The 21159-nt window shown below is 49.1% G+C and overlaps 7 protein-coding genes across 7 annotated transcripts; 3 read left to right on the plus strand and 4 right to left on the minus strand.

The window, feature by feature from the left end:
* Positions 1-920: 920 nt before the first annotated feature.
* Positions 921-2165, plus strand: FTJAE_5564 (cAMP-dependent kinase regulatory subunit; the record flags this gene model as incomplete). Its single annotated transcript, XM_037352085.1, has 2 exons — positions 921-1412; positions 1464-2165. 2 exons carry the CDS (start codon positions 921-923, stop codon positions 2163-2165), a joined length of 1194 nt encoding a protein of 397 aa, XP_037207298.1.
* A 507-nt stretch (positions 2166-2672) lies between these two features.
* Positions 2673-3333, minus strand: FTJAE_5565 (BCAS2 family; the record flags this gene model as incomplete). The annotated part of the gene is made up of 2 exons (XM_037352086.1): positions 2673-3238; positions 3297-3333. The coding sequence occupies 2 exons, from the start codon at positions 3331-3333 to the stop codon at positions 2673-2675; spliced, it is 603 nt and encodes a 200-aa protein (XP_037207299.1).
* Positions 3334-4601: 1268 nt separating this feature from the next.
* FTJAE_5566 (STF2) lies at positions 4602-5070 on the minus strand (the record flags this gene model as incomplete). Its single annotated transcript, XM_037352087.1, has 3 exons — positions 4602-4827; positions 4888-5027; positions 5068-5070. The coding sequence occupies 3 exons, from the start codon at positions 5068-5070 to the stop codon at positions 4602-4604; spliced, it is 369 nt and encodes a 122-aa protein (XP_037207300.1).
* A 3284-nt stretch (positions 5071-8354) lies between these two features.
* FTJAE_5567 (transcription elongation factor SPT6) lies at positions 8355-12757 on the minus strand (the record flags this gene model as incomplete). The annotated part of the gene is made up of 5 exons (XM_037352088.1): positions 8355-8455; positions 8504-8608; positions 8670-12282; positions 12348-12536; positions 12593-12757. The coding sequence occupies 5 exons, from the start codon at positions 12755-12757 to the stop codon at positions 8355-8357; spliced, it is 4173 nt and encodes a 1390-aa protein (XP_037207301.1).
* A 1963-nt stretch (positions 12758-14720) lies between these two features.
* FTJAE_5568 (MAP kinase kinase) lies at positions 14721-16427 on the plus strand (the record flags this gene model as incomplete). Its single annotated transcript, XM_037352089.1, has 4 exons — positions 14721-15002; positions 15056-15213; positions 15266-15797; positions 15849-16427. The coding sequence occupies 4 exons, from the start codon at positions 14721-14723 to the stop codon at positions 16425-16427; spliced, it is 1551 nt and encodes a 516-aa protein (XP_037207302.1).
* A 417-nt stretch (positions 16428-16844) lies between these two features.
* Positions 16845-17784, minus strand: FTJAE_5569 (HAD superfamily hydrolase; the record flags this gene model as incomplete). The annotated part of the gene is made up of 2 exons (XM_037352090.1): positions 16845-17442; positions 17672-17784. The coding sequence occupies 2 exons, from the start codon at positions 17782-17784 to the stop codon at positions 16845-16847; spliced, it is 711 nt and encodes a 236-aa protein (XP_037207303.1).
* Positions 17785-19436: 1652 nt separating this feature from the next.
* FTJAE_5570 (cell division cycle 123) lies at positions 19437-20435 on the plus strand (the record flags this gene model as incomplete). The annotated part of the gene is made up of 1 exon (XM_037352092.1): positions 19437-20435. The coding sequence occupies one exon, from the start codon at positions 19437-19439 to the stop codon at positions 20433-20435; it is 999 nt and encodes a 332-aa protein (XP_037207304.1).
* Positions 20436-21159: the final 724 nt, after the last annotated feature.

Here is a 21159-nt window from a genome sequence, read left to right on the forward strand (position 1 = left end):
CCCCCCCCCCTGATCTATAGAGAGCCCTACAGGATATCGTCATCCTGCTTGATCATATCTCAGGTCGAAAGGGTCTAGTTACCAGGATTCAGCGTGAGTGATAGGCCTGTTTTTTCATGTCCTGCCCTTTCCGTTGCAATGGAACTTTGGTTATAAGAGCTGTGCGCTTAGAGCTGTCTGGGCACTCCATTCAACGAGAAATCGTCGAGGATGGCCGGCTCTACACATAGAAATTTATACCCAAGCTCTGCTGCTGCACCCATCCCCCAATTCGAGCTCCTTTCAACGATTCACCATCCCCTTCACCTTGTCCTCCATAGCTTCAGTTCTTTGATCTGTGCATGGGCTATGCACCAGGGTCTTGATATGGGCCCCGCCACAACACGTCACTTTACAAGCGTGGATTGCAGCCCACGTCCAGCTTCACCTCTAGCGCATTGCCCCCGGGACTTTTCCTGTACGCAACATCCCTTGTCGTCCAGATGCCATCGATTTTTGTTCCAAGCTTCAGCTGCAGCTCTCTCTGACACTCCTACAAGCCTATCCATTTGTTGATTTGGCTATAAGAGCGCCTCAGTAGCCGTAAGTCAGAACATCATTCCTGTGCAGCATCACGTTGCCACTTACTATTATCTCTTCATTTCTTTCGCACATCCCTCGTTCACTCTTGTTTCCAATCATTGACCCTTGACAACATTCGCCCATTACTCGATGTATTTTCTATGGCAAACATTTTCAAAACTGAGAGGCTAACTAAACCCGAAAATAGACAACTGACGACGAGTAACCTCTCCTCATTCGCCCCGCGATACCCCTCACCTGCGTTGACCTTCAATACTCACAGGGATCGATTCTCTGGCTATTTGTCGATAGCTTTATAACACATCTGAAGAAAACAAACTTTGTTCCAACTCTAAATCATGTCTGGGCCCTTTTCCAGCCCCTTTGGGGAGAACAGCAACCCTTTTGGGACAGACAGGGGAAAGAGGACGAATAACGCCATTCATGCTGTTGCCGAAGAAGATGAGAACGATACCATCACATCTCCTACAAACCCTCGATTTGGGGCTTCGCCAGACTCCGCTTCCATGTTCTCTGGCCCTTTCGGTGGTGGCTTTGGGGGTGACTCTTCATCCGAGGCACCCCCATCGCGTAACCTCCCAAACCCCGATAGCTACCCTGCTCAGTACAATTTTGGTCGCCGAACATCAGTCTCTGCCGAATCTCTGAAGCCAAGTGCTGATTCATATGACAATTGGTCACCACCTTTTCACGAGAAGTCTGCGGACCAGCTTGAGCGTCTTAAACGTGCTATTGAAGGAAACTTTCTTTTCAGCCATCTCGAGGATGAACAGAGCGCCCAGATCCTCGGGGCTCTTGTTGAAAAGCCGATACCAGCTAAAGGTATCAAGGTAAGTAGCGTATTCCCGACGTTGAATTGAAAGTCTGACAAGATGTTGTAGGTTATTAGCCAGGGTGATGCGGGGGATTATTTTTATGTCGTCGAGAAGGGATCTTTCGACGTATATGTCAATCCTAGTGGTTCGCTTCAACCCGGTCCGGATGGCATGGGTAACCAAGTCGGCAACATTCAGGCTGGTGGTTCGTTCGGAGAACTGGCACTGATGTACAATGCGCCTCGAGCTGCGACGGTTGTCTCAGCTGAGTCCGGTTGCACTGTATGGGCACTCGACCGTGTTACCTTCCGCCGTATTCTTATGGAGTCGACCTTCGCTCGGAGGCGCATGTATGAGAGCTTCCTTGAGGAAGTTCCACTTCTTGCAAGCTTGAACCCATACGAGCGCTCCAAAATTGCCGATGCCCTTGAAACAAAGAAATTTGCGGCAGGCGAGGTCATCATCAATGAAGGAGACCCCGGCCACGCATTCTACCTTCTGGAGAGTGGTGAGGCAGATGCTTACATTGGCCAGCCTGATAACAAGGTTCGCCATTACAAGAAGGGCGATTACTTCGGCGAGCTTGCCCTGCTTAATGACGCTCCGCGAGCAGCTAGTATCGTTGCTACGTCTCCAGTCAAGGTTGGCAGTCTGGGCAAGAACGCTTTCCAGCGACTTTTGGGTCCTGTAGAGGGCATCTTACGAAGGACCAAGTATCAGGGTGTTGCAACCGGTGTCGAAGAGATGGACCCTCTCCACACCGGCTAAGTCAACAGGGAAGATATATGAAAGCATCAAACTGAGGTTTATTGGACACGCCGGTAATCTCAGCCACTGGTCTTAGTAGTGCTGTTGGGTTCGCCTTGTGCTGGTTGGGTGTAAATGTTGATGGCGATGCGCCTCGGGTTGGATTGAAATGGACGACGGAGGAGTTGACTTTGACATGGCGTTTTGTGAGGTTTTCTACCACCTTCGCTTCCTTGGAACAAGTATTGCTAATGATCAGAGACCTTGGTCGATATCAATATCATTAAGCTATATCTCTTCACACCATGAGCAGTAGAAGGCGACGAGACTGAGATTAGAAGTAGCCATTGACGAGCAATCTGTTAAATTAGGGAAATTCCGTGTGACTTTAGTCTGTGTGGCTTCCTTTATTAAAGGCTCTATTGAAAAGATAATGTTGGTATCAAAACGCCTGAGTTGATGAGGAAAATCCTACGAACCGATCAGTCCGCCTCTATGTATCCCATGGTAAGCGTACCTGGGTACTAGTTACTGCTCCTGACCGTCTGTGGCCCTCCGCGCGAGCTCCTCCCGAATCTTCCTGCGAAGTTCTTCAACCGCAACTTCAGTTTCTAGCACCCGACCGACGCCAGTGCGCCAAGTATCATCCAGTGTCTTGATCTCAGCCCCTACAGCGTTCTGCCTCTTCTGCCTCTCTAGGTTCACGATATCGATTTCACGCTTAGCAGCAGCAAGTTCACGCTCCAATGCCTGGAGCTCTGCCTCCAGCCCATGGTTCCCTAAGAGCCAAGCGTTCTTTCCCCACTTCTCTAGAAGCTCGAGGTTTGTGAGACGTGAGGAGAGGTAGCTATGTGCGATGGCGGCAGCGGGCAGGGCGGTCGCTGGAGGGGCGCTGGGAGAAGGAGCCTCGTAACGGCTTAAATCGAGCGGTGCAAGGGGCGTGGATTTGGAGACGCGCTCAAGCTCGGCTATCATGGCGGGCGTGAAGGAGGGTTCTGGATTGGAAGTCGGCAGGGGAGGTTGAGAGGATGCTTCGGCGGCGATTAGGTCACGGGCTGCGGCCAGAGCTTCGGGAGTCGGTTCCTGGTCAACATCTAGAGGTCAGTTAGCAAAGGAATGAGTAAGCGGGACTCAGAGATGAATGACACTTACAAGGAAGGGATTCGTGGTACGCTGGAGGAATGGGCATCTTGAATTATGTGTCGCGGTGCGCTTCGCCAATCCAGGCCGCCTGAAAGTGGTGAATCAATTGAGAAGAGGATAAGGGCTTGTATATAAGATTTGTTCTCTGGTTCTTTCCGACTTAGGAACAGTATTTAGGAAATCGTGATTTTGTACTGATACAGGCAGATACGGTCGATAACTGAGATACAATTGCGATCACAGCCTTGCCGCCACAAACTTTCGCAAAAATTATGAGCAAGGAGAGCAAGCACGGACCATGAAGTAGCCTTATCCGGCCTATTCGATCAGCCTTGGTGGCTGAGCTTAGCAGTGTAATGTGCAGGGATAGCTTCCCCGCGTCTGAATCAATCGGGATGGTGACGGAGTCGCACTCCACCAAAGAACGGCGGCAAGCAAAGTGCAGCAGATTTAGGGACAAAGACGCCAATGCCACCGACCCGAATTTATGTTACAAATGTATGCAGGATAACAAACCCGGTCGTTCCTACGTTCGAGGCTTTCTTGATATTTACAGCCATAAGGAAGGAGGACCTCGGCCTAATAATCACCGAAGCGAGTGAGTTGTACCATAACTTGACCCTGCGTAGAACTCAGCACGCTCGAGCGCAAACCGACTGCTCCCAGTGCTAGATATGGATGTTTGTAGGCGGCACTCAGTGTTTTGCTTTCCTGGCATTGTCATGAATAAACCTGATAATCGATTAACAAAGTGGTTACCGACGCACAATCAATCTGAGGGTTTCAAGGACTCCTTGATTAAATAAAAGCCTGATAATTTAAGATGATTTTTATGTAGGAGTTGAACGCGTGGGAGACTTCTTCCCGTAACTTATAAGCTGTTCAAACTGAAGAGGCATCTGATAATATTAGCTGTGCCTAATTTCGGCTATGAACAGACTTGTTGTTCGCTTTGGTGCGAAAGTTAAGATAGTTATACAGTAATACATTGTTCCGCTGGAAATCATACTTTCGCAGGCGGCCATAAACCATGCATGATCCACGTAGAGATCTGAGTAAGTCACGAGGGTTTCAACAATTCCGCCGATATCCCTTTCCATATTCCCCAAGCATTTCATCCGGTGACCTCACCACAAGGCAGTTTGGTTTCTGTTATTTCATTCGTTTAGTCTCGTGTCGTTTCGTAGTTGTAAAGCAAAGATCAAGCTCGCGTCGCAATTCCAATACATGTGAACCCTCAAAGATGCTTCTGCCATCGTATGTATGACAGCAAGCAGTGACTATCAATCTCTTGACAAGGACTCGATAATCTGATTAGGATGAGGACCGACCGCTCTCGGAAGAGTCGGTCTTTGAGAGATCCTCGTGGTCTTCTTCCTCGGGGCCGTGAAGTGACTCCTCAAAGACCGGCTCGGGCTCGTTGACCTCAAACTTGGTCTTGAGGTCGCTCACGTGGTGAGAGAAGCTGCTGCTGTTGGAGCGGCGTCTAGTGTTTGTGAAGGTGAATTGTTCGTCAGCGATGTCGTCGTTGACGGTTCCCCTGCAGGTCGTGTAAGTGAAATGTGGAGACAGCGACATGGGTTGCATTGGGCTAACATACCAGTTGCCTCGACCAGAGCCGTCTTTCTTCACCTTCTTTGGGTCGACATCGGCAAAACCGTTCTTGCCAAAGAAACGAGGGACATTTTCCGTGGGGAGTGCGGTTCCCTCGGCAATACCCTTGTGGTCACGGTCGTTGGCCTTGTGAGATCGGGTCACTGTGAGCAGTACCTGTTAGTACCATGGCATGACAAAGAAGTGGTCATAGGCTGACTTTTGGATTGTATGTCAAGGTGATATGAAGAAGAGGTGTTATTTTGATGGTATGCGAGATGAAAGATGTAGATTGATGACCAGGATGATGAATGATGGAAGGAGGGGTTGAGGTGCGCGAGAATTGGAAGGGGAGCTCATCTGCTTTTAAACGGATTGGACGGCGGGCCAAACGTCACCAACGGCACTCGCCAGTGAACATGAGCATGCCCTCCTCTGGAGTCTACCTAAGCTACGCCAGGTGCGGGGTGACCAAGTACTCCGTGTATATAAGTTGCTATACGGAGAAAGGGGGGAGCAGGAAGAGTAGTACCTGGGAGAGGATCGACAAGACTGTGAAGGATTTGAGGAACTCACTTTTGAGCAGCGGAAATATTTTAGAACTGGCACCGGGAGATTCTATAGCACGCGGTCGAGTTAGGATGCGTGAGTTGGCGTGAAATTGAAAGAGGTGGTGTTGAATCTCGGAGTAGGTAGATAGATTGTCAAGGACTCAGTTGACTTTGGATGAGGGGATGGTTATTTATGGGTGAATATTGCGTAAGAGAAAGATGGGTTGTGATGGCAGGATCTTCAATTGTGTAGAAGTGATAATTCAAGACGAAGCAAGAGGATTTGTCTGTGATCTAGGAACCTGCTTGCTTGGAAGGGGGTCTTGCCTTTATATCCCGACAGTCACGCGAGGGACGATGCGTGATGGCATCACATTGTGTCCAATCAGCTCATTGCAGTCCGATGCTCCTTCCCGCCTACCCAGCATCATTTTACACGAGGGGAAGCTACGGCAGCTTCCCAACGGATGACAGGCTTTCAATTGGACAATTGCGAATCAAGGAGAGCAAAGACGAGAGACGGAGGGGCCAAGCTCATGGACTGACTTGATTGACCTTGCTTCATCATGGTCCATCATGGAAAGACCAGGCGTGCAGATTCACCCAGTGCAGGGACCCACCTCTCCACCTTGCTGTGCTGATGAATACTAATAAGTGGACCTCGCATGTCCCATCCCGACCGCCTATCGCGTGACCACCTACAAGTACCTATGCGCAAGCAGCCGCTGGCCGAACTCTCTGGTCCAACAACACCTACCAAGCTACAGTTTAACGTGCTATGGAGTAGGTACAGCTTAAAGCACGTTACAACCAGCTTAGTAGGCACCTACTGCGGGAGCCATCTTCCAGCATTCCATTTGTAAAAGAACCAAGTAGACTGGTAGACAGACTGTCTGATTTCAAGTGAGACTTCAACTGAATGACACAGACGTGGAAAGCACATACCTGTTCAATTCCATCATGCTATCGCTCTCTGTGTCATCTCTCCAGATCAATGAGTGGAATTGAATCTAGCCCCTGGCCTCCTCTAACCTCCCGAGGCAAAGAGGGGCCATGCCATGCTCCAGTGCCTTTGACCATTGGGTTTCCACAAACACTAATACCGATGCTGAAATGCAAGGACCCCGGATTCGTGAACTTTGAACCTCCATTCTGTATGGTGCAGACTTAATTATCACCATCCTTGATGTGCAACAACTCTTTGGCATGGGGCTGACCTCACTGTCCAGTGCAATGGATGTTTCTACAATCAGCACATGTCTTATGAGTCTTTGGCTCTTCCTTGGCTTTTGGCTGCAGGTGGCCCAGAGGCTGACGGCTTGACCCCACAAAGTCATGAGTGACAATCCCGCTTATAATTATGGGACCAGATCTGGGGTAAGCCAGTAAGACACGCAGGTACCGGCGGCTCTATAAGTGATATGCCAACCGCAGTATGTAGAAATGGCTTGGATCGATGGGCAAGGAAAGCCCATTGGAACAGGGGAAATGGCACAAGGAAACTTTTGACTGCAAGATATGTGCTGCGATACTCCGCCTTTGGATAACTACTTGTACCTACCTTATGGTTCACGCACAGACAAGACATACAATCACACAATAGGGAGCCTGGGAGCCATGGGTGTCAAACAATTGTTGATACATACGTCTTACGTTGAACTCGGCCCCACAATATATGGCTGAAAGAAGATGAATTATACATACGTTCATCCCTGGAGGAATCGTGAATCTCAAAAAATCAGGCTTGTAGGGGAAATGGTATGCCAGGTCTACCTACAGGTACAACTTTACCATCTCCGATACCGCCCCGACGTCGTGTCTGCTCGACTCAGCCCCCAGCGATCAATGGATCTCAACAAGGACCGACTCAGTGCTAACATGAAGCTGGAGAGCACATGACCCCCTCCTTATCGGCCCATTTTGTATACATATTTAGTTATCACCGAAACCCGCCAATCGCAGACGCCAATTGAATTCGGAGCCCTTCTCAACACTCATCGGTGATTTGAATCCGTTTTCGGCGTACTTGAGGGGGCTTCTGTATCCATATTGCTCGCTACTCATGACATGCCTGCTTCTCGTGACCCGAATGGAAACCCTGAGTAGGATCCTCTCGATTCCAGAAACGCCGCCAAAGACTTAGGTTGAGGTCTTGTGACCTTCCCCACTGCTCCATCTTATTGCCGTATTGCCAGACAAGGCCAACTTCACAGCTCAGGCCATCAAGAACCACTTGGGTGACAAAGGAGCGATGACCAGCTCTGTGTACCAACAATATGAGAGAGAAAGGTTATCAGAATGTATATTAGATAAATCTGACATTTGCTATGGAGCCTAGGGCTGGTCAAGTTCGCAAGAAGTCCATAAGTGTACGGGGCGGGAGTCTTCCCCTCGTACCGCCCTTGAGAATAAGCCGGAACGAGCTGTCCTTCAACCACTAGGACAACTCCTATGTATACATATTATTATAGTCTCTTTGTTGGCGTGGCCAAGCAACATACTTGTACTTCTATCAAGTAGCCTGTCTGGATGCCTACCCACCAGGTTTTCTCTCACTCGCGGCAACGGGGTTATCATGGATCCAATGCCTAGACTAGGTAGATCATTCACTATCAGTTAACATTGAAGCCCATGTTATCTCATATGGCTGTGTTGCTTAGCTATTGAGACTCATTAAGTATGCGTCAAATTGGGTTCTCTTAATTGCTGTTCCCCCCCCTATCTTCGCCGTATCGAGACGGCATCTAATAAACCCCCTTTGCTTATTTAATAAAGAAATATCGTCGACTTGCGCCTCAATGATACAACTGCAGCGTCATCCTCGTCCCAGAAAATGCTCACTCTGCGTAATCAAACAAATACATTTCTCCCTCCCCCTCTCAGCATATCACCTATGCATATTACAAGAATAGGCCCCCTTTTCCTACCGGTGACCCATCTTGGAGAACTCATTCTGATAACGCAGCTTGAATCCGTTGCATAACGCTCGCATGTCAGGATATTGATACCCCTTGAGCTCAAACCCTTGTGGAATTGCGCGCACCGGCAATGCAATCACCCTGGCTGACCTACTGGCCTTGAAGCACAACCAAAAGTATCCGGGATGCTTTGTGTCAATGCAGAACGCGTAAGCCGATCGGTTGGGATTGGCGTCGATGTACGTCGTGAGCCATTTTTCTACATCTATCGTTAGCATCATATCTTGTGTCTGCGAGCACCAGGCTGTGTGGGAACTTACCCGTCTCTCCCCGGGATCGGTTCTGATACTTATCGTGTCGCATCAGTTCTTCAACTTTACGCGCCATGGCTTTGACGTGCTCCACGATCAGCTCGTCTAGGTCAGTATACGTATATTTGCCGCCAACGCGCAGCAGCTTGCCGACCGAGAATTCTGTTTCTTTCTGCATCTCAAGGACGTCAATGTGTTGGTAAACACCATCCGCGACCTTCCAGGTCACTGCCAGATGATCGTTACCCTTGGATGAGGGTCGAATGATAACCTCACCGTTGGGTTGCGAACCCAGATATTCTTCTGCTTGCAGGCCATTGAACGGTTTGAAATTGGGGTGCTTGACAACGCGCTGGGTTCGTCCTGTGGTCTTGTCCTTTTCTCGCAATTCCTCTTTATCTGCTGCTTCAAGGGCGTAGTCCCACCCATCTCGGCCGAGGTTGATTGGGCGCTTGTACGGAATACGTAGAGTTTCATCCCGCATTGACAGCTTGGCCATAAAGTCTTTATAATTGATGTCCAAAATCTTTGCCTGCGTCGTTTGTCCGGAGGCCAGGGCATCCTTAATGGACGAACGATGGTTGATTTCATGACCCTCAATACGGCCTTCGATACCACAGTCGAGCTTAACAATGGCGAAGTCATCCTTCACGACCCGCACATTGATGGGTACAATCATGCCTTCGCATAGAGTCTGCTTGGTCTCACCAGTAAACATGGTGAAGATCTCGGATGCTGACAGGAGAGCAAAATTCCGGCGAAGTTCTTCATAGGGCGCCTGGAGTTCGGCACGAATTGTTTCCAACGTAGCTCGCTTGCGCTGGCTGTAGTTTCTCTCCAATTGCTCTGCATACTCTTCCAGGACGAGCTCGTTGACCTTGTCTTGTTCATCCTGCTTGAACAGCTTGCGGACAATCGCCCCGGGCCCATTCTCGTCAGTTTCGGCTTTGACGTCCTCTTCATCAAGCTCAAGAGCATCGGCAGCCATTTTACGTCCGAGCTCGTAATCTTCGGGGTGAACTCGTGTGTTGTCTAGGGGGTCCGAAGCAGGGTTTGTAGCCTCGTATTCGATGAACAGAAAGCTGGCGCAGTTGTTCCAAACTCTGGGGCCAACGACAGGCAGCTTGCCACTATCTGGATCACCCACAAGCTCATCCCTTGTACCCACAGCACCGCCATTCGCGTTGATGGCCTTGATGACACTTGTTGCCTTGCGGGGACCCAATCCAGACACGTAAGGAAGAAGGTTGGCGGTATAGGAATCGTTCATGGCCTCGTTGATATCAACACCGCAGAGGTTGACCATGTCAACCATGGCGGAGTCGAGGTATTTGGCTAGTTTATCGGGTGGGAGAAGGTTTTGGCAAGGGTGGTAAGAAATGGAGGCAACGTCTTTGCCGAGAGCAGCATATTCCTTCATAGGGTTCTGCATATATCGCGCCAGAGCAACGCAGTACCTCGTCACAGGATTCAGACTTGGGTGCTCAGCAAGTGCACGAGGGCTGTCCTTGTACAAACGAGCGACCTCATCATTGACCACCACAACTTCCAGTGGCTCTGTTCGATAGTCATTGGTGTCTGGGTCCTCAAACTCAGGGCCCATAAGACCCTTCTCGTTGACAAGGCTCTCCAAGTCACGTACCAGCTTAGTCGTCTCAGCAGACCAACCGCTAACGCCAATCACATCGGGTCGACGACGCTTGACAAGCTCCTCGAACTCTTCTCGTTGGCGCTCATCTCTGGCAAGGTTCCCGAGCTTTCCTTGCTCAATCACACGACCATCTTCCTCAACCCATGCCCAGCAGATGGGATCGCGGGCAGGATCGCCCATGCCATTGGAAAGAACTAGGACACGAGGCGTGGTGCCCAGTATCATGCCCTTTGGTTTGTAGGGTGCCTGATCGAGCCGTTTTGCATATTCTTCTCGACACATCTTGAGCACCTCATCTTGGCAGAAAGTTCGAATGACCTCTTTGACGTTCTTTGCAATAATCCTTTCGAGTTTGGGATATGCAAGGTCAAGTACTTTCTTGCGTTCTTCCCGCCACTGCTCTGCCCGGTCACTGAAATTCTCAGACTCGAACTCCTGATAAAGTTGTCTCCGGAAATCATATCGAGCTGGCATATCAAGCTTTATAGTGACAAGGCCTTCCTCCTCAGCCTTCATCATCTTCAGGAAAAGCTCTGGTTGGTGGACTAGATCAGCAATGGCCTGGTTTTGCAAATACTTGATCTCGTAGTACGGGTGAGAATCATCGATTCTACGTAGCCCCTTCTCAGTTCGCCGACAGCTGATTTCAGCAGCTTGGTAGTAGGAATTTCGAAAATGTTTGCGCATCCTCGGGCTAGCAAACAATTCTTCAGAATACATCTGTCGAGCTGCGTTAATAACTTGGTCGCCTGTGTCGAAGTTGTCGTCGACCAAACTGTCAGCCAGGTCCATGGGATACTGAGCGTCATCATCAGGAGTGATCTTCTTTCCATGTCGTAAGGCGTTCTTGGCAAGCTGATCCGCTGAGATTCCATAAGCACGGACGAAGCTATAGGCCTTGCCTTGGCGCACTCGTTCAAGCAGATTTGACTTTGAGCCGGGCCGTTTTGTTAACGAGAGGTTTCCAGCCATAGCAGCGAGGTCCTTGAGCTGTGGACCGTACTGGAACTGCAAATAGTCTTGCAAATCTTGAAGTTCTTCCATGGTCGTCGCCTCTGGAATCATCTCCTCCACAATTGTGTCGTGAATTGCCAATCCTTTGAGATTTTCAAAGGTCTTCTCGAGAGCATTTCTCTTGTCCACAAAAGAACGAAACTTTATGTCCAACTCCAAAATCTTCCAAAGGTCGTCTTGGTTCAAGAGCTTGTCTGCGCTGATGACGTACTCTGGTGCATCAGGGTCATCACGATTCGGATTCCGTGTCTTTCTGGTGTGAAGTAGGTAGTCTTTGCGATGCTGGAACACATAAGGCACCTCAACTTCGTCAACAATGAAGAATTCGAGGACCTTGCCAACAGCTTTGCCGAATGGGATCTGGAGGTCGGCCGCCAAACCCTTCTTTGGCCACAACTGGTTCGTGATCCATCTTGCCTCCTCCCTAAACTGCTCTGCAGTAAGCTGAAGAGTCTTGAAGGTTTTCCGGTCGAGTTGAAATCGCTCGGGCTCGTCGGTGAAACGAATCTCGTTATCTTCGTCGGTCAAGAGCTTCTCTTTAAGTTGCGATGGCTCGAATACGTCCTTCAGCTCAATGGCCTGTTCCTCTCTTTCACGATCTTCCTCTTCCTCTTCCATTTGCAGCGCCCAATCGTAGTCTTCGCCATTACCGAAGATGGCCTCCATATCGTCCAAGGCATCCTTATCGAGATTACCAGTATCGGCGATATTTCCAATGACGCGGTCTCTGGGGCGAGCAACCTCCGCATCTTCTCGTTGTTGTTCTAATTCCTCAGGGTCTTCAGGGAAATCCTCTTCGATGAAATCGTCGAATTCGTCGGCTTGGCGGTACGATCTGCCGTAAGGTCGCTGCTCGCTTGCGTCTTCATCTTCGTCCGAGAAGATATCGTCCAGGCCACGGCGTTGGTTTCCCCTTTCTTCGTCGCGGTAGCCACGCTTGAGGCGCTTGAACTTGGACTAAAGACGAAGTCAGGGGATGCTACTAGGTCATGGTAGTTCAAGTAGCGCCAGGGAAAACTTACCTGTGTTTGGGGCTTGGGACGCTCGCCGAATTGCTCACCGATGAGATCCAGATCTTCTTCATCAAGCTGTGCCTCCTCTTCACGATCGCGATGTTTTCGCTTTCGTTTGTGAACGGGACGCACATCGCCATCTGATTCGCCGCCTTCTTCCTCGTCCTCATCCTCATCAACAATAAAGCCTTCGCGGACCTGTAATTAAGGAGTTAGACAGTGTGTCTTTTCGCATAGTTTATGACAATACGGACCTTGCGAGCCTCTTCCTCATCGTCATCATCTTCCTCCTCCTCACTGGAGTCTTCCACTGCAGCCTTTCGTCTGCGCTCCTCACCACCTTCATCAAAGGACTCGTCCTCTTCCTCGTCATCAATTTCGGCCTCGCCGGATATCAAGTCGCGCATACTGTTGCTCATCTTGGCGAGTTGCGATGCTGCCAAGCAGGCAACAAAGCTTTCTTTGTCTGCTTAAGTTATCGGCGATTCGAGAGAACTCCGAAAGAACGAGTGATTGGAGCCCCGGGCCTTTTCGCTGCAGATTTAAAAAAGATGACAAGAAAAGAGAATTATTATATGTGCTTTTGTTGGAAAGCTTCGGGTATTTAGGATTTTTTGGCGATGCGCTGCAGAGCTACACGTGCAGCCTTGTCGCGCCTGGCAAGGATGCAAACGCGGTGGCATGATAATCCGCTTCCGACCAGCGGGTGATTGAACAGCAACCACCAACGCCACTCCTACCTACTACTCCGTTTCTCAGGTAAGGAACTCAGATACAGCTCGATTGATTGCAAACTTTTTGATTATTAACAGCATTATCATATTTCTTTTGACGTACTTCGCCCTTTCATTAGGTACCTTATGCAGGCATGTTCGTATATATACCATTCGAACTTCTCTCCTAACTGTACTGTGCTGGTTATCCTTAGTGGCCCAAGTGTTGTTATAAACATGTTTGAATCGCCCAGTGTCTGATCCATCGTCTGTTCTCATGCCTCGATTACTTTTTTATCCCATCCCTGTTTTAATTACTTTGTAATTCATTTACAAATGTTGCCATGGGTCGGGCACATTCCTCTTCTCAAGATCAGACCATTGCAAATTCTTGTGAGATATTGAAGGTCTGCCTATGACTAGTGTCGGATATGCTACTTGCAGACTACCTAATCTGCTAATATATAATGTTGGAGCTTTCTGCACTTCTATAGTACCTATCCAGGGCGAGTAATATTGCGACTGCCACAAATTATTTGAGAGATGTTTTTACAGGTTCAGAACACCTGAGCTGAGTAGGTAGGGAATTATGCTGTATCAGTTTGGACAAAAGATATCACCAAACCGACGACCACCATCTTATCATGATTATGAATCGATAACTGTACGGAGCTCGAGGCGTGAAGTGTCTCAAGTTCCGAGTTTTTGGCCAGTAGCCATCTCGGCCTAGCCTAGGTTCCTACGTAAGGTACCCAGACAGACAGGGCATGGCGCCTCCTGAACGTTGAACTCAGGCTCAGGCCTCACCTCGTAGGGAGACGTACAATAATTACTCCGTATTAATGGACAATGGATGCTGACCTCCGTGTCTGTACTCCATGGTGTCCCCTTATGGCGAATGAATGGCCCACTAGATTTCAGGTACATAATTTCAAATCCGACAGGCCGTTGCTGTAACTCCTTACACCCTTCATGGTTTTAAAAAGTCGTGATCACATCTCCTCGCCAAATTCTCCCGTTCCCCTCTTTCCCCCATCTCGTCTTACCGCCCAGCTCTGCCTCTCTTTTGTGGTTTGTTGCGCCTCCAACTCCCTCAGAGCGCAACTCCAGCCACTCCCGTCACGTTGTCGCCGGCTAGACCCCGCCCTCCACTGTCCGCGCCTAACCAGCCAGAAGCTGTGAAAGAGACCGGGACAAATCCCCCATTCGCAATCTTCAGCGACGCTTTGCATAGACGCCCCTGATAAACCACGATCGACTCTGGTCAAAGGGTTTTTTTTCTGTGTTGTCCATTTTTATTATCATCGCCATCGACGTCCTTGATTCTTAGCGATAGAATCAAGGCTTCTCGCTACGGCCCGAAATCAACGTCTGCCATCGCTCGCATCATCTCGACGGCAGGCAAGGACAAGACGCTTCACCCGAACTGCGTCTATTCAAGCTTGGATACCACGAGCAGCTCTTACGACTGCTTGGCCGGATCGATATTCTTTGCGGCCTGGTGCGGTGACTCTTCTGTTCTAAACATCGGAAGCCGTCCACCCTTTGTCAGTAACTACACGATAAGACCAGTCCGATTAAATCTTCGGCTTTTGCAGCACCCGGCGAGCCTTTCGGTCTTCGAGCCTCTTTCATCAACCGAGCTAAATTTCGCGCTCTACTATCCAGAATGGCCGACCCATTTGCTCCACGCTCTATGAAGCGCAAGAACGTCAAAGGACTTGCACTCAAAGCGGCTGCCCCTCGACCCCCACCAACCGCCGAAACCAACCATCATGAGTACAGCGGAAGCCAAGATGCAGGTAAAGATGAACAGTTGGAGATCGGTATTGAATACAAGCTGGACCTAAGACCCGAGGATCTCGAAATTCTCAAGGAGTTGGGATCTGGTAACGGTGGTACGGTCAGCAAAGTGAAGCACCTAACAACAGGAACTGTCATGGCTCGCAAGGTCTGTATTCTCTGTCACGGGATCAAGGGGTTTCCTGTTAACATATTCCTCAGGTTATTCATGTGGAGGCCAAGCGAGAAATACGGAAGCGAATCGTTCGAGAACTCCAGATTATGCACGGCTGCCACTCTGACTACATCGTGACATTCTACGGTGCTTTCTTGACCCCAAATAACGATGTTATAATGTGTATGGAATATATGGATGTGGGGTCAGTTCGATATGGCGCACCCATCACGGCATGATAGCTGACACAAGACCAGTTCCCTTGATCGAGTCTCGAGAGTTTTTGGCCCCGTCCGAGTCGATGTTCTGGGTAAAATTGCAGAAGCAACTCTGGGTGGTCTGACATACCTCTACACAAAGCACCACATCATGCATCGTGATATTAAGCCATCCAATATTCTCGTTAACTCGAGGGGTTCGATCAAGCTTTGCGATTTCGGTGTTTCTGGCGAGCTTGTCAATTCTATCGCTGACACTTTTGTCGGAACTTCCACTTACATGGCACCCGAAAGAATCCAGGGTGAGAAGTATACCGTCAAGTCAGATGTCTGGAGTTTTGGTCTGAGCATCATGGAACTTGCTATTGGCAAATTTCCTTTTGCTGCCAGTGAGCAACTCTCAGATGGCGATTGCGCTCCCGCAGGTATTCTGGATTTGCTTCAACAGATTGTTCACGAACCAGCCCCCAAGCTTCCAAAGAGCGATGCTTTCCCTAGCATTCTTGATGATATGATTCAGAAGTGTCTTTACAAGGAGCCTGAACGTCGACCAACCCCCCAGGAGCTATTCGTAAGACAGATTTCCAATATTGTTTGATTTGACCTGTACTAACGTTGTCAGGACCGTGACCACTTTGTACAAGCCGCCAAGCGTACACCAGTTGATCTTAGAGAGTGGGCTGTCGGTATGATGGAGCGTGACAATAGAAAATCCCACCTAGCGCCTCAGCTCTCTCCTGCAACCCAGGATCTTCTGCGCTCAAGCGACTCGCCCACCCAGTCCCAGCAGACACAGGCATCAGCCCAACCCGAAGAACGGTCTCACACTCCCACTTCTGGCGAGATCCCAATCGGCGGCGCTGGTATTATCTCTCCTCGTGATCAGTATGGCTCTGGCCAGAGCCGATCGCCGCCTCGCAACGGATACCCTTCCTCACGCACACCAGCTTCGGCTCACCCCGGACTTGGACCCAGAGTTGTCACCACGAATTCTATTCCCAAGGTTTCAGGATATCCTGACAGTGCTGGTCCTGTGAGCGCGAACGCTGCTACCTTTAGCTTACCTGTTCGACCAGCACCGCCAGGCGGACCTCTTCCCCCTCCGCCACCTCGAAAAGAGACTCCCGATGAGCTACGCAGGGAGAACCGCAGACAGGCAACGTTTGGGTTACCACCAAACCCTGGATACAATGTATCTTAAGGCTATGTTTTCGGATTGTTCCCTGAAGCTGCATCTCCCGGGACACCCTTACCGAAAATATTGGGACAGCGGCCTAACCCTGAAGATCATTTAGCATATCTCGGCGCACTGTTTTGAAACCTGCGGTGGTCTCTGGCTAGATCACTACATTTAAATCGCTTCATATACCTTCTTCAAAACCCAAGGACCTGGTTTAGATTTGAGGAGGCAAAGATCTATTGATCTCGATACCCGAGAGTCTATCTGCTGTGTCTAGTGTGGAGGAGAATCATGTACAGAAACCGGGCCGATATAGGAAACCTAAATTAAATCAATTCGTGGTTGAGTTGGCACCGTGAGATCAGAAATCGGGCGAAAGGGGTGTGACAAGTTGCGATTAACATCTGTGAACTGACAAGGGCTCGTGTCGACTTCTTGCTATTCCGGACCAGCGTCTCTCCCCACGAAGCCTTGTTCAAGGATATCAACGAGCTCATCCAGCGTAGTAATGACCAGATCAGTGTGGGCATGTTCAGCCAATGCTCGATTCACATCATTCACGAGCAATACAGTAGCCGCGCCAGCCTTTCTGCCTGCGGTCATGTCGTCGATGGAGTCGCCCACCATGATAAGACCACTGGCGTCACCCTCGCCAGATTCGCCGTGTAAGCCCCAATTCTTAGCAATGTGCAGGATACCCGCAGGGTCAGGTTTGGGTGGACGGAAGTCTCGTGTCACGATGGGATGAAAGCGAGAGCCTTCGAGAAACTTCTCCATAAGGTTTTGAACAGGGACATCGAAGTTGCGGGTGCATATCGCCTTGGGGATGGCATTGGCGTCGAGGTACGCCATCAGAGTCATCAGGCCTGGTTGAGGGGTCTGGGCCTTCATGGCTTCGCGCTCAATATTGCGTATAGACTCAAGGGCAGTCCCTTGTTCTGATTTGGGGAGAGTATCGATGTGCTCGAGTATGTCTGTTGTTTTTGTAATTCCTAAAACATCTCTCATTTCCTTGAACATGTATGTTTGAGGCTCGCTATATACTGGATTAGCGATGCATTCGTTGCGCCAACTCCTCTTAACATGTTGAGAATAGTATAAATGCAAAGATGAACCAGCTTCTATTTGTTTTGACCACATCGGATAGCGGAGCAAATAGTATCATCGAGTATTCGTTTGTACAAGATATGTGAGTCAAGGTCATGTGCGGGAAACCTCGGAGCCATGAAATAAGAGTAGAGTGAGACTGTGGGTGCAGATCTTACCAAAGGGTGCCATCCATGTCAAAGACCACTCCTCGAAGTCTGGGTGTGTCGGCAGGAAAGCTATGCTTGCCCTCCTTCAGTGGTATGAATCGTTTCGGATGTGGTGAATTCATGATCGAGACCAAACGGCGTAGCATAGAACTGAGCCTGAAGAACAGTAGAAGAAGGTTGATATGGAGAGCTCTATGCAATTATATGGAGGTACTGGAATATCTCTCTTTGTGCTTTTCTCCGATGGATGATAAAAAATGAGATCAGTGTAGTTGACAATGGTAATGAGTGCTTTGGCTCAGAGATGACGCTCTTATTGAGGTGGGGACAGAGAGAATTCGGGGCTAAGAGTCTCTTAGGTTACCTTACCTGTTCCAAGACTTACACCTACCAAAGGTCTCGGATACATGTACCTACCTACCTTATTGCAGCACAATTGATAGGTAGAGATGCAGTCACATCTGAACAAGTATAGGGTATCTAATTAATGCTCCATTAGCATCAGATGCCATTGCACCATTTGGGCAACAAACCGCTTAACAACACTAAGTTGGGTACTGAGACAGGCATATGATTAACGCAGCCAAGATATGGATATATCGATATAGTATACCAAAGGGCCCCCTATAATCCAGTATATCGCCTCTTCCACTCTCTTCCGTCCGCCTATGGTGACGAGTAGTAGCTATCATCCTCACCTTTTGCCCAAAAACTCTGCTAGCTAAAGTGTCTCTCATTAACCGGCTTTATAAGCGTCCTTCATAGAATTACAGTCTGTTTTCCTCGCCACTGCCATCGACTCATACTCGTCAAGCCCAGCTTCGCTACCATGTTTCGTCCCAACAACCACAAATTGGCAGCTTTCATGTCCGGTGTTGAAACAAGGCTCAAAAACCTCCCAGTCGGCCATAGGCCCCAGCCACACAATGGCTTCGACTTTTAGGTCCTGCTCAGCGATGACTTTTATATATTGCGAGATTAACGCAGGTTGACGTGGATAGACGAACATCAGAGCTGTCACATCTGAATCCTGCAGCCTCGAAGTGACATCCCAGCTACCACGAACAGTGTGTATGGCTTGTTCTGGCAGATAGCTGTTGACATGCTCTCTCATACCAAGTTGCTGAACCTCAACCCCTTCAATGCTAACCATAGCATGACCAAAGCTACTGCGTTGGCGTTGTGAGTTTATATAATCAAGCAACAGAGCTTCCAGTAGCCCGGATCCGCTACCAATCGAAAGCACAGTTGGCGTTTCACCTAGAAGCTATTAGCCAGTCATATGCCAAGAACACCTTGCCTTGGAGAAGGGGTCCTCGAACGTTTGGCATGGTCCAACGAAAGCGTGGTGTTGGGGATTGCGTTGACTAGGTTCCGGAATAATTTGTAGGAAAGGCTTAAACAACAATCCGGAGTGCGGATAGGTGCTCCTTGCAAGTCGAGCTCAGGAAGATCCATGTACGTTACGATGGGCTTCAGATGAAGAATGAATCAAGTATAATAATATTGATATAAGGTCTGCTTGAATGGACGTTGGAAACCTGGCCGTCAATTATAGATATGAGGTGAAGTCTGCTCACACGCTAGATTTTGTTCTGTGAGTTGGTTTGTCGAAGTGGCGTCCCGCCGTTGGATAGTGGGTGTAGCACCAGAGTCAATAATCCACCTCGCAAGTGAACCTATTTTCCTTCAAACATAAAATAAATAAACTCTTCACTGCAGAATCATTCCCTTTTTACATCAATCGACTATGGGTGGAAATGCAACGCAAAACATGCATCTCACACAAACCAACTACGAAGAGGTTGAATCAGACTGTCAGAATGTACCATCTACCAAGTTCAACACCTGCTTTCATACCGTTGAAGAGATTCCAGCACATGAGAGCACGAATCATCTTTCACGTCCGTCAGAAGCACCTTACTCCTTCGAGCGATGGCTGCCCCTAGTTCTCAAAACACGAAACCGCGATGCAAAAGTTGCACAAGTTGTGAAGCTTACACGAGCAAAGGCCAGACTCCTTGTAGCAGCATCGGGCACCTCGATTATCACTGGTGAACACAACCGAGCATACCAAGAAGACATCCAGGAAGAAATCATCCCGCATCTATCGTCTCTCGATTTCCCCGCCGAAGGTCTCTTTATGCGCTTGAATCGTTGTTCACCTAAAGATGGTCGCCAAGCCGTACCGGGTAGGCTGTCTCTTCACTCCCCAACGGACATAATTCTTCGCTTGATCACATCACAGCGAGCACGTAATGAAATATCAAAGAGTCTTGAAGGGGGGAGTCCGACTGTCGACTTGACTTTTCTTCCATTCAATAAACGTATGGGGAGCGAAAGGGAATACCGAGTCTACTGTGCACCTGAGACCGGAGCCATCTCCGCAGTGAGTCAATACTGCTGGCACAAGCCATGGTTCTTCGACGGCGAAGAGCACGAAGATCAGACAAGAGTAGTGGATCAAATCTGGGAGAGGATCCAAACGATTCACAAATCAATCCTACATGATCTGGATCCGGATGACGGGCTCGATCAGCTGCTTTTAAAGCAAGGGCTGTCGTTCGATGTGTTTTACGACGAGACAGACGAGACGTTGCAACTAGTCGAGTTGAACGTTTTCGGTGCGAGGAGCGGATGCGGATCGTGCCTATTCCATTGGATCAATGACTGGGACCAACTCTATGGCCATTGCGAAAGGGTCGAGTTTCGAGTTACACGAGGAAACACGAAACACACAAGCGATAGTGATGTTGCGGGTTTGTCTGCTTAGTTTCCGCTACGGCGTGCTAGTCTAGGCTCCTCTAAAGCCATTTTCGCGTTCCTGATGATCTTGCGGCTATATCTAGTGCCTACCTTGGCCACGGGCTTGGGTGGCTGGATGGAATTGTTTGGCCCTTGTTCCCCCTCAAGATCTCATGCTTGTCCCGCCAGCCCGGGCACGTTTAAGCAACGGGCGCAGCCGGCAAGTGTGCATACAGCCCCACTACCTTAGGCTTTAGGCTAAGAGATCTCTATAAGAATGTTTCCATGGTTGAGCAAGTCGTGGACAAATCTAGACTACCTTACTCCTTTGAATGATAGAATAGACAATATTCGCACGTTATTGTTCATATGAAAACTTGGTGGAGAGAAAGCACGAGAGCGTACCTCTAAATTGTCCTTGATTGTGGTCATACTATGTAGGTACAGAACTATAAAAACTTTGTTAATGTTGAACAAAGAGCTTGGAACATCTACCATTCATTTTCTCCCGAGGCTGTAGGTACCTTAGTTGAGAATTAGACTACTCCCGCCAGTTAAGTTACTAAGTTTTGTAGGTACTACCTTGAGGTACAGCCAATACGAGGTCGTCTCGATAGCTGATCGAAGCCCCACACTAGCTGCCCGGGGTGAATGCATGCTCAGCGTCATCCTTATTTTCAAGACTATAATACTCCGTAAGCTGCATTGCTTTTCATTATATTCGATTTTACACCTACAACACCTGTCCCTGA

The sequence above is a fragment of the Fusarium tjaetaba genome, assembly GCF_013396195.1.
Source record: "Fusarium tjaetaba strain NRRL 66243 chromosome Unknown NRRL66243_c0000108, whole genome shotgun sequence".
In the NCBI taxonomy this organism is placed as follows: domain Eukaryota; kingdom Fungi; phylum Ascomycota; class Sordariomycetes; order Hypocreales; family Nectriaceae; genus Fusarium; species Fusarium tjaetaba.